The sequence below is a fragment of the Panthera uncia genome, chromosome F2 (assembly GCF_023721935.1).
Source record: "Panthera uncia isolate 11264 chromosome F2, Puncia_PCG_1.0, whole genome shotgun sequence".
Lineage (NCBI taxonomy): Eukaryota > Metazoa > Chordata > Mammalia > Carnivora > Felidae > Panthera > Panthera uncia.
The window spans coordinates 35550241-35562661 of record NC_064812.1 but is presented as its reverse complement, the minus strand read 5'-3'; the positions used below and the strand labels follow the sequence as shown (position 1 = coordinate 35562661).

At 51.5% G+C, this 12421-nt stretch overlaps 1 protein-coding gene across 3 annotated transcripts in view; it reads right to left on the bottom strand.

Moving 5' to 3' along the window:
- Positions 1-8091: 8091 nt before the first annotated feature.
- The window catches only part of NCALD (neurocalcin delta), a 394286-nt gene continuing 389956 nt past the window's right edge, over positions 8092-12421 (bottom strand). For all 3 annotated transcript variants that reach the window (XM_049633559.1, XM_049633560.1, XM_049633561.1), the window contains one exon: positions 8092-10919. In XM_049633559.1, coding sequence (XP_049489516.1) covers positions 10822-10919 — 98 coding nt within the window. In that variant the 3' untranslated portion in view covers positions 8092-10821. The remainder of the gene's footprint in view (positions 10920-12421) is intronic.

Sequence of the window (12421 nt, the reverse complement as noted above, 5' to 3'; positions counted from 1 at the left end):
CCCCCCCCAACCGCTGTTACAGACTGTGCTGGGAGCCGGGCGAGGCACAGAGCCCCGTCCCTTACCAGTGTGTCTGGCCCATCCCCTGGCTCCTGCTGGAGCTAAATCCTGAGCCCCTCAGGAAGGCGTGCTGGGCCTGTCAGACACTTATTTATTGTCCACCTGTTTCTGGAGCCCCGGGGTCCAGGCCTGCCAGGACTCTGCAGGACACTGCTGGCCCCAGGTGAGACCGTCCAGAGCCCCCCTCTCACCTTTCAAGAGAAACACAGCCAATCTGTTCACCCCGAAGAGCCCGAGAACGCCTCACCTCCGCCTGCCCTGAGTGGCTGGTCAGAGCGAGCTGCCGCCCGCTGCCGCCGTCGGGCGCGGTCAGAGGTGGACACCCGCGTCCTGGTCACAAGCCTTCAGGTGTCTCTGGGGAAGGCCGTCCTGCTAAACACGTCTGGGGGTTTCCAGCGAATGGCCGCCAGGCCTTGTACAGGAAGACATTCAGCTACCGTGTAATTAGTAACCCAGAAGGTACGCCTGGCTATTATGTACATAGTGTTTATAATATGGCAATAATATATTTTACCTGCGGTACGTGGGCATGTTTACTGCCGCTGGCCTAGGGGAGACGCGTAGCTGAGGCTCCGCTTTCTGCGAGAGGTTTGCAGGGGACGCGCCGGGACAGGGAAGCGGCCTTCGGGCTGTCCGGTGACTGCAGGCGTGCCAGCGGGCACGCCCGCCCTGTGGGCCTCCACGCTTGCCTCCCGGTGATGTGCTTTCCGGCCTCTCTCACTCTCTGAACGGTCTCGTCAGCGGGAAAGGTCGGATCGTCTGAGGCCCCAGCTCCTCCAGCTTCGGTGAGCTTTCCAGAGAGACCGCAGGGGGCTTGCGGCTGGGCCCCGTGCTGGGGCCACTGCAGAACTTGGTGATCATGAGGACCGGGCCTCTGTGCAGCGCCTGACAGTTGACAAGTGCGTCTTTCATCTCAAGTGGCCCAAAAGCCCAGCTGCAGTTCTGAGAGTGATGCCAACAGCTTAGCTCCGAATTCACAGGCCGGGGGGCTGCTTCCCGTGGCCACCTCTGCTCCGGGCTGCTGGATTCGGGGGGACGGGGGGAGGGGGGTGCCCCCAGAGCCTCCTGGCTCTTCCGAAGGGCAGCCCCTGGAGGAGGACTGGGAGAGAGAAGGCCTGGTCCTCCCGTACATGCTCTGGGAGACGAAGAGTAGAAAAAATGCTTCCCTAAACACTCGCGAAATCATGAACCGTCCTGGGCCGCTGTTCTCTCTGAAGGGACAGGTAGGTGGCCTGGGGGTTTGCGTTCGCCCTTGTGGGTTGAAGCACTGGCCTTCAGGTAGCCAGACACGTCCCCAGCCCCGGGTCCTGCACTAGGGCAGGTTCTATGTAAGGGCCCAGATTTGTTTGTAAAGCACTTTGACGTCTCACCCAGGGAGCTCTCTCTCCAAGGGCTCCCTGCCTCGCACCCCACCTGCCCCTGAGGCCCAGAGCAGGACAGAAGGGCTGCTTCCAGCCCAGCTGTTTCTCCTTGAGGCTACAGGCGATTTGGATGGAACGGAGAGCGGGTGCCGCGCCGAGGAAGATGTCCGGGTGATGGTAACGGGGCACCTTTCTGTGTCCTCTGGACACGTTATCCCTTCCTGTGGTGCCAAAGGTTTGCATCCCGGATTCAGTTCTGCTCCCGTCTGTTCCCTCCTCCCTCGCTCTGGCTGCCATGCCCTGGACCAGCAGCGTGGGGACCCTCCTGGGTCCTGATGAAGCTCTGTTCTGTGACGGACAGATTCAGTGTTGAAAATGTATGACGTACTCTGCACTTCGCGTGCTCTTTGCCTCAGAGGTGGATTGGAACGTGACTGGCAGACGAAACGGCAAATACTGTTGGGCTGGGGCAGAGACTCCAGAGTAGGGAAAAGATAAGATTTGGGGCGTCTGACACAAGTTACCCTACCCTTTTTTCTCTAGTCTCTTTGGGGAAATGTTTGCCGGTCTTCCCCAAGGCAGAGGATGATCAGAGACGCCTTCGCATTTGTTTCCAGTCCCTGAGCCATCAACGTGGTGACCCCCACCTACCAGAACAAAGAATGTGAGGCCAGTGCCACCGAAGGGTGGTGCAGAGAGAGCATCACCTCCCATCTGATCTGCCCCCCATCCTTCTCCTGCCCCCTCTGCATTCTCAGAGTGTCCATGGTCTAGCTTGGATGTATGTCAGCAGGGCTTTGATGAGCACAATTTTCTGAGCAGAAACACTCTAGAAAGATAGGAAGACTTGCCTCTTCTCTTGTCCCTTCAGTTTATTACACTTAAACAAATCTGCTTCTCTGAAAAAAATCCATGTAAGATGAGGGACACGTAAAACAAGTATTTTTCTTACACATACCCACACTGCTTAGACTTAATGGGTGTCTGGAGATTGGAACCAACAGAAAAACGCAGTCAGATGTCATCTTGGACTTGGATCCTGAAAGACTAAGGCACGTCCCAGCCCAGAAACTTACGAGGCGTGAAATGAATCAAACATTTATTTTCCTTCTTATTTAAAATTAGGAAAATGCAACAGAAACAGAGGGTTTGTGCCAAATTCTGTGAACGGCCCTTTCTTAAAAACAAGCAAGGGAGATTGAAAGATGGACAATTTGCTCTCGTGTTTTAAACAAAAGAAAAAGGCAAATGTAACTTAATAGTTTTGTAAATGGGAGAAGGGGAATCTATAAACTATAAATACAGTTATTTTATTTTTTGTACATTTTTAAGAGAAAAAAATAAATATTCATAACGTCAGAGTAAATGACAGTGTCTGGTGCTTTCTGTGAGGTGGGTGTTGGGGCTTCTTTGCCTTGTTGGAAAGAAGCCGCAGTGTGGCCTTGGGAAGATTCTAGGCCCCCTTTGGACACCTTCGGGTCCTAGACTTCAACACAGCAGGCACGTCCTCTGCCTTGTGCTCAACCCCACGGTTACAGGAGAAGAGGGCTGAAGAAATCAAGACGCCTTCACTGTGCCGCGAAGAGCCACCAGGGTGGTTATTCTTGGCCGGCTCCTCAAGGCAGGGAGAGTAGGTCCTGTCCACACGCTTTTACCTTCCTCACCGCCTCGCTCACGCTCATCCCCATGTAAGTTATCACAGGAACTTTCTGGCTCTTTAGTTCATTTGTACCAGCCCCTACAGAGGCTGAAACCACATGGCTAAAACTCCAGTTCCATCATGATGGTCTCTTGCCCCCAAACTCCCAGGTCACTAGGATCTGTCAGCTCAGAGGCAAACAGCCGGGCTCAGGATTCCAGTGTTCGTTAGCGCTTCCTCTGCCTGCCTCCCCACTGGGCCACCGTGCTGTTCAGCTGTCATCCACGCTCGACTCCAGAGAGCCTCTGAACAAGCAGCATTTCTTTCTTTCTTTCACAGTAAGGTAAGTTATGAAGCTACGTTATTTATTCTAGAAAGCCTTAATACTTTGAAGCTTGTAGGGTTTTACAGTTCTTAGGCATCAATCAACTAAATCTGATGAAGAGACCTATGCTGATTTGTTTTTCTATTTCCTGACAGTGAAATATACACACCCTAGATACCCGAATATATATTTTAAGCGCAAATGTTTCTATTTATCTGGAGTCACCAGGATGCTCACAGCCTGGGAGATGTCACATGACGAGCCCTCTTGAAAATAAAGAGCAGCATACAGCTCTCGCTTTAGCTTCTCTCCAGTCTTGCCTGGAACAACCCAAAGCCACAAGATGGCGAGGCCTAAAATAATCATTGGTGGTCTTTGCAAGTCGGAGGGAGGGGGCAGCGTGAGTGAGGGATACCAGCGCTTCCGGTTCAGCTCTGAAGGGAGGATGGGAGGCCAGGGGCTTTCATCTCTTTCCCCCAAGCAGAAGTCTCATTCTCCAGAGGACCCCTTTGAGTGTGATGACTTGAAGGAAGATTTCACTCGCAGCGTCATGTCGACTCAGCATTTGTTAACTCACACGGAGAAGACACCACAAACTTCTACGGAAGAAATCCGTGTGTGCGACATCCACGTGGCAAAACCTTCAGTCAGTGGTCTGACCACAGATGACGTGAGAGAAGTCACCGGCCGATACTGTCCCTCGTAGTCCCTGGTGTCGCCTAGTCCATCGCTCCCGAGGGCACACGTCCCTGGGCTAGCTCTCCTGTGGACCAGCATTTCTACATCCTTCTGCATTTCACACTGTCTGCATACACAGCTTTCAAATCTTGGCTAAAAATTTGCCTCAAGAAAGTCTTCTCTGATGGCTGCAACCCCAGTGGCACTCCCAGCAGCCGCTATGCCGGGACCAGAAGGCAGGGGAGAGGAGGCTGGGGGAGGAGCTGAGGGAGGAGGCTTCTGGAGGGATTAGCAATGGGCCACAAGGCCTTTTTGCCATGATCCATGTTCCACGGCCTCCATGGGTGGTCAAGTGGACCCACAGGTCTGAGTAGGTCCTGTAAAGGATATAGCTGGTCTCCACATCTGTCCTGAGGCAGTCCCTCCCTTGGCCGGTGGCAGCCAAGGTGCTGGGTGTGCCTCGCCATTCCCCCCACCCCCCCCCCATATGGAACTCTGGTCAGGTAGGTGAGGATGACCAGTTGTCAGGGCCACAGGGTCTCGACCCGGCTCTTGCCTTTCACTCTGTGCTAATTCAGTTCATTACTTTGCCCCATGCTAGGGACAAAGAGGCAGGTTAGATGTAGTCTGCCCTCCGAGGCAGTGATGTAGGTGCAAAGTGATAGTGGCCTGGCATCAGCACAGTTATAAGGGCTCATCCTGGGAGAGCCAGGGTTCTGTCATCACCCCAGTTCTAAGGCATAATATAACCCCTCCTACCCCGAGCTTTTGTACAATGTAATGAAAAGTCACCAATGTGAAACTCACTTTGGGAAGGCTGCCAACTCGAGTGTCTGAGCCCATGGAACTGAGGGTCAACAGGAATGGGTAAGGGATGGTCACTGTGTCAGTTCAGGTCGTCCAAGAAGCAGAAGCCAGGATGGGATCAGCCATTCAAGAGATTTATTGGGGAAACTCATGTGAAGGCTAAAGGGGTAGTGAGCAGGGGGAGATAGGGAGAGCGTGTGGACCGACCCCTGTGAAAGGAAAGAAAGGAAGGAAGGAAAGAAAGAGGGAAGAGAGAAGGGGGAGGGAAGGAGGAAAGGACGCTTGCATAAGAGGAGCTTCAGACTGCCTCAGCCAGGCCCCTGAGGAGTCCTCGAGTATAGGTCACCTGCAGGAAGAATCTGTGTGGGGCAGGAATGGCCCAGTTCTAACACTCCACCATGTGCGGTCACTGGGAGCAGCCCCAGAGAATGTGGCCTCAGAGTAAATGCTAAGGTGGTTCCAAAGACTGCAGCCAGAGCCTGTCAATCAGCTAGCAGGGCTCTCAAAAGGTAAGATCTGAACAGCAACCCCCCCCCCCCCCCCGCCCCGGTGACCACAGCCAACTCCTTCTAAAAGGTCTCCCATAGAGATTCACTGGGGCTCTATTCTTACAAGTAAACATTCACCGAGTGGGGTTTCTGGTCTACCAACTTAGTATGCTCTGCCTTTTCTCCTCAGGGTCCTCCATCCCCACACTTCTCTGAGCTCTGCTAAAGGGGTGCATGGGTTAATTTGGGGGACTCAAATTCTAGGAAACACAGTGGGGGGCCTCTGATCAGCCAGAAGCAGCCAAAGAGAAGGGGATGTTGAAAGGGCACTAAAGGCAAATGTTACCAGCTTGTTCCCTGGATAGCAAACACCTCTCCTGCACCACTCAAGAAAGAACTTGATGTCTGCTCTGCCATGGACATAGATGTAGGTTACTCTGTGATTGTATTCAGTGTGCTGGACAAAACTTACCAGCTGAACTGTGAGCTTCTTTGCTAATCACTCCTACCCCCACTCTCCCAACATACACACGCCTTCAAGACTATAGTGCCTGGTACTGTGTTAAGTCACCATTGAACACTCAGTGCCAGCTCAGTAAAGTGATTAAATACTGGTATTGGGAAGATAGAGTCTGTCCATCTGTCTGTCTACATGTGTATGATATACTGGTGGTAGCTGTTGGTATTTAAAAAGGGTCGGCAGGCTAAGCTGGGCAGAATTTTGAAGTATTTTCACCATCCTCTCTAGAACTCTTAAGATGCCTTCTCTTTCCTGGAATAGTGCTGGGAAAAGAAGGCATGAAATAAGACTCTGTGAGGCTCTTGCCCCTTCTGAGCTGCCTTAGGGGCTTAGCTCCACACCATGGAATGTTCTCAGAGTAACCACTGGTTGCAACCCCAGGGATGTCTGGGACCGTGCATGGCGCATTCGCACCCAGTGCAGCAAGCACCCGAGACCTATCTAAGTCTTGGTCAGCATTCAAGTGTAGAGAAACCTGGGGTGCCTGGGTGGCTCAGTCGGTTGAGCGTCTGACTCTTGATGTCGGCTCAGGTCATGATCTCAGGGTCATGGGATCGAGCCCCAGTCCTGGTCCACACTAAGCATGGAGCCTGCTTGGGATTCTCCCTCTCTCTCCCTCTGCCTCCCCCCCCCCCCCAATAAACATTTAAAAGACAACAACAAATGTAGAGAACCCTGTTTAACATTAATGTACCATTGGTTACACCCTTGGCCTGAACATCTTTTCACTATGCAACAAACCTTTCTATTTTAGGCAGATTTGGCTGATTCTCTGCTGCCTTGGGAAATAAAGGCTCGATGTTCTTTTTCTTGTTTTTCTTGTAGCTGAAGAGCCACCTCAAAAAACAAGAGTGCTGAGCATACTCAAGCCAAGAGAGGCACGTGTGAAGTATCGACATTTCTTCCAGAGACAGTTCTCGGGATCTCTTTCCCATACTTAGAGAACTCTCAGACGACTCCTCAACGGGCATGCCCCCTCCGTGGCTGGACTAGGCTGTGAGGGGATCCAGTTGAGTTGGGGTGTTAGGACAATGCCCTGAAAACAGGAGCCTTAGTCTTGGAAATTTGCTGGAAATTGCCAGGTTGGCTCCAGCAGGTGCAGGAGTGCAGGTTCCTGATCTGTTTGGCAGCTGCCAGCCACCTCTCCATCGGTGCCATGAGCAACAGGCTCAAAACTCGAGAGTATCGTGACCATTGCTGGTCCGTAGGGACAAACGGTGAAGACAGAACCCCTGCAGGCCAACTCCATTCCCACAGGAGGTCTGGATGGCCCACGAGGCACCTACTGTAGCTGACACTCGGTCCCTTTTTTCTAGGTTAATGGCCTTCTGTGCTGGAGGCAGGGCCAATGACAACGACAAAACACACACACCCTGATCCGAACTGCGTGGACGGTGTGGGGTCTGCATCACGTCATCTTTTCTAAGGACTCTTCTCCAGACTGAAAAGGTTAGAGGGCAGAGAAGAGGAGATCAATCTGCCACTGAAGAGGAAGTTGCCTTCCATTGCACTTAACGTTTGGACTAGAGTTTGCAGCTCCAGTTGTGAGGAAGGAGAGGAGGTGAGAAGAAAGTGAGGGCCAAGAAATGGTGAGTGGAGAGAAGTAAGCCCACGTGCAGACCCAGGATGCTTTCGGACAGGGCTTTGGGCTTGCCACCTCCCCATTCCCCTCTCACAAACCCTGGCTCCCGTGTCTCTAGGGCAGGAGCCACACCCAGTGGGGGGAGGCGGGTATCAGCACCTGGACCCTCAGGCATATTGACCTGAGGCAGCATGGTCAATGAGGCACAAAACTCTTACGTCCTAATCAAGTGCTCGAATGCCAAGCTAGCGAGACACAAAGTCAACTGATATAGGGGCCTCTCCACATGATGGGATCTATGAATATATATAGATGATCCTTGAACAACATGGGTTCGAACTACATGGGTCTGCTTATATGCAGATTTATGATACTGTAAATGTATTTTCCTGTGACTTTCTTACATTTTCTTCTCTAGCTTGCTTTACTGTAAGAATACAGTGTATAACCTATATACAAAATAGGTGTTAATCGACCGTTTATGTTATCAGTAAGGCTTCTGGTCAACAGTAGGCTATTAGTAGTTATGTTTTGGGGGCTCAAAAGTTATGTGTGGATTTTTGACTGCATAGGGGTCTGTACCCGTAACCCCCCCATTGTTCAAGGATCAACTGTAGATTATTAAATCCATTTGTGGAAAGTTCCCCCTGGGACATAGAGATGGGATGGGACAGCACCCTCCACATCCCTTCCCCACCCTCAACAAGGGTATGAACGGATAGTCAGCCACTCTGTATCATCCTTCAAGTCATAAGCCACTTTATTCCAGTCCCTTGAAATCACAGACTGCCTTGATTTTAGACAGAACAGACCATTTCCAGAGGTCCCTCAACACAGTAATGACAATAAACAGCCCAGCAAAGAAGTGACATAAACTTTTAGGCATTCAACCTTCCGGGTGCTGCAGAGTCCCTTGGCCAAATTTAAGTGCATTGCATTGGACATACAAAGCCCTTCCTGGGAAGAAATAGAAGAGAAAAACAACCATCGAGAAAATACAGACAGGGTCAATGGCAGGCCAGGACGAAGACTATTTCTGTGTATCTCAGGCATGTCGGTGTTCGTCAGCCATGCATCTGGCTCTGTTTTCTCTCCTAAGCAGCTGGAGCCCCTCTCCCCTCCTCCTCACTACAGCTCTCAGTTCTAGGGAACTGGATGAGTCTGGCTCAACAAGATGTCCTGACCGAAGGCAGAGCCCAGGCGGACTTGCCCAATTATTAACTGACTCCCCACCCTCTTTGAAGAACTGAAAGGGAAGAATTTGGTCTTCAGTCCAGAGCAGGAAGGGCTTTCCCCCCCAACCCCTGCGTGGGGGAAGGATGCACCTCCTGAACACGACCAGCAGAGGTGCTAGGTCCCTCACCCCCTCTGCCCTCTGCCTCTTAGGGTAATCCCCTGGCTTTCAGACCCAGATCTTACCACTCGGCCCAAGGAGGAATTTGGCAAGTCTCAGGGCTGACCGACTGGGAGGAGCTGACACTTAGAGGAAGATAAAGATTATTTTACCAAGTCTAGGCCTCCAAATTTCATTCTGCAAAGTTGGTTCATTTTGGCCAACCATACAAATTCAGATTTTTGCTACCAGGTAAAATGGACTCAAGTAACACAGAGGAATCTAGAGTTAGAATGGACTCAACATCATCTCCCTCATGGTTATTTCTGTCTTTCTGTGGGTCATGATCTTCAGGAAGTAGCTTCAGTGCAGACAGACCCACTAAGGACCTCTCGGCCTCCTCCTGGGGCAGGGTCTACCATGTACATCCTTGAGGGTTTGGACTTCCCCATGCCTACTGCTTGGGAAAATGTGACGGACTTACCTGTGATCAGCAATTTTTACTCTTAACTTTCAATTCCAATTAGTGTGCGTGAGATCGCCAGACCAAACAGCGACGCAAATTTGCACTGTCACCTCTCAAAATAGAAATCTGCATTCAAAGAACATGGTGATGGAAAATACTTTGGGATTCCCCACAGCAGGCCCTGGAAATCACAGACGCACTGGCCCGTGCCTTCTTCATGATGAGTCAGCCGGCTGCCCGACCTCTGATTGTTTGAAGGGCCACTGGGGGCATGAAAAGGTCAGTATTCCAGATACAGCTCCCTAATCATACATGTGGCTTAAACCACTGGGAAGTCCCAAGAATTTATGGTATATATATTTTTTTCAGGTCTAAGGAATATTGATCTATTCAGAAGAGCACCACACTTCCAATCTAATACCACTGAGCTGCTGGGCTGAGTGAGCTAACCATCACCTCACATCTCTCACAAATATTAACCTTCTGGTGGCTCCCAAGGACGTGTCCCACTTAAACCTGCCCTAGTCTATTCTCCAGGCACAACCACTCTGGAAATGCATTCGAAATTAAGGTTGGGCCCTAGTCATGGTGACTTTGTACTTCTCTGGAATATATAAAATATACCTGTTGATTGGTGCATTTGTGCAAAGACAGATATGACTTTAAAACAAGACATAGACATTCATTATAGTTGGCTTACTTCACATTAAGCTACTAAAAACAGTCTTCTGTAATAAGATTGTATTAGTGCTCACTAAACATGCATTTCATTTAAACAAGGCAAAACACTTAATTTGGTCTGCAATACCCAATAGTTTATGTACAGCAGTCTTTTGTCTTAATCACAATAGGCAACAAGATGGGTCTGGTTTTGTTATATAAGTTACCATTTGTGTTTAATTTCCAAAGAAACTCATCTTAGCTCAGCTAGTGTAAACGCCGTGAGAAAACAGCTGAGCCATCATTTTCCTCTTCTCTACGAATTTACCTTGACACGTTCACAGCTTAGACACTACAACAGCCTGCTGGGGAAGAGGGTGGAGTGGACGCCTCCACGTCCCTTCTATAGCCTGGCCCCAGAGGGTTCCTTGTCCTTGCGGAACCCAGCACATGGCACCATCACCCCGAGGGCACGGGCGACTCCAGACCCGGGTGGGGAGTTTTGTTTTTCCAACAAGCCCCTGGAAGCTTGCGATTGAATCACTGGACCGAATTGTTTTCCCTTCTCTTGCCTCCCCGAGTCTTCGGTTTCAGAACAGACATTGGAATCGGAAGAAAAATGACAATAATAACAGCGATGGAGAAATCATAGAACAACGAACACCACAAGGTCTGTGCAAGACAGCACTGTCCATGCTCGGCCACAAGCGGTTGGGGCTCCGGGCATTCCCACAACAAAGGAAGCTGAAGGCGTCACGGAGGAAGGTGCATCTGACCTCACGGGGGGCAGCATCACCATCAATATTGTTTGGCAAAAAAAAAAAAAAAAAAAAAGACAAACTTGTTAAAAAGGAAGATCGAAAGGGAACACAAGCAGCTCTACGATCCGTAGGGCGTGGGGCTCAGAACTGGCCGGCACTGCTGGGGTCACACTGCAGGAGGCGCACTATGGACGGGTCGCTCTTGGCCCCTCGGATGAATTCCTCCAGCGACAGTTTTCCTAGAAAGCAAGAGGACAGGTGAGCTGGTGGCAGCTGCAGGGCCTTACGGTCGTCCCACTGCATCTTGGTGGTGGCGACCGCTCACCTTCTCCCCTGCGGTCGCACCCTCTGCCCTTCCCGCCTGAGACCCATGGGGCGGGGCGAGGCTCATCACCGCAAAGCTAGCACCTAGCATGGCACCCTGCTTCCTGGGAGCCCATCGCTGACCTGGTGGCAGGTGGCCCTGACAGGACCCCTGCCCTCATGGCTCTTCCAGCTCCAGGCTCCCAGGAGGGGGTGGGAGGTTCTCATTCAGTATTGGTGAACAGTTATCTGGCCTTTGTATTATTATTATTATTATTATTATTATCATTTTAGAGAGAGGGAGAGAGAGAATCCCAAGCAGGCTCAGCGCTGTCAGCACAGAGTCCCTGATGCTTAACGGACTGAGCTACCCAGGCGCCCCTGGCCTTTGCATTTTTAGGAGAATGAGCTGTGCTCTAGCAGCACCAAAGCCATTGCGAGGTTCCCACGGTTCCCAGAGCCTGCTGGCCTCCTTCGGGTACACTTAGGTCTGCTGCAAGAGTCCCTCTGCTTGCATGTGAGCAGAGGGGCCCTCGCAGACATCTGGGGGGAGGACCTTCTTTTGGACAACATGGGAGGAGGCCGCCCCTCCATCCAAAGTAAGGAGAATAAAGGGGTGTTCGCACGAGGCAGACGGATGCCCTGCCGCGTCCTTTGGGTCAAACAACAGGCTAGAGGAGGGACACTTGGCCTCCTGCGATCCCATTCCTATCTGTGTGTCCCTTTTCTTTCTGAGTAAGCTGGAATATATGTTGAATTCCCCTCTGTCATACTGTTGTGGAGGGTGGGGGCGGCACAAAGCTTCTCCACCATTGCTGATGCTTCCAGAAGGGTCCCTCCTTGGGAAGAGCTGCTGGGCCTGCTCTTGATAGGAGCTCCCACAAGGGACCTGCTCCCCCTGCCCCCGAGGACAGCCCATGCCCACTGGGGCTTCCTGTTGCTGTGGGTCTTGTCCGAATGCCCTCAGGCTCTCACACTAGGCTCTACCCCCCCCCCCCCCCCCAACAAAATCCATCCTCAAGGATTGTCTCTTACTTCTCCACTCATTCCAGACCCAGACAGGAAGGATACTGCCCACGGAAGCCTTCACCACCCCGTACTCAGAGACGTCAACAAATATGTCTTCCCCTTCGTCACAACCCCCTCCCCCAGCACCTAGTTCTCATTTAACCAAATCTACTTTAGCTACGAGGAGGAGAAAGGTGGGCTTTTATGCATCTATTTATTTTTAATATAGAGCAGGCCGCCTCTAGGCTTTGTGTCCTGCCCCTGCTCTGGCAGTGGTTACAATGGTGATGACTTGTTAGGTTTGAAAGGCTGGGGTGAGGAAAGGCAGAGGGCAATGGCCACTTGAACACTTGAGGATCTCCAAAGGTAAGCCCTGGGAACCTTGGACCGGGAGCAGCGGGGAACACCCAACATTTCACCTCTATGTCTG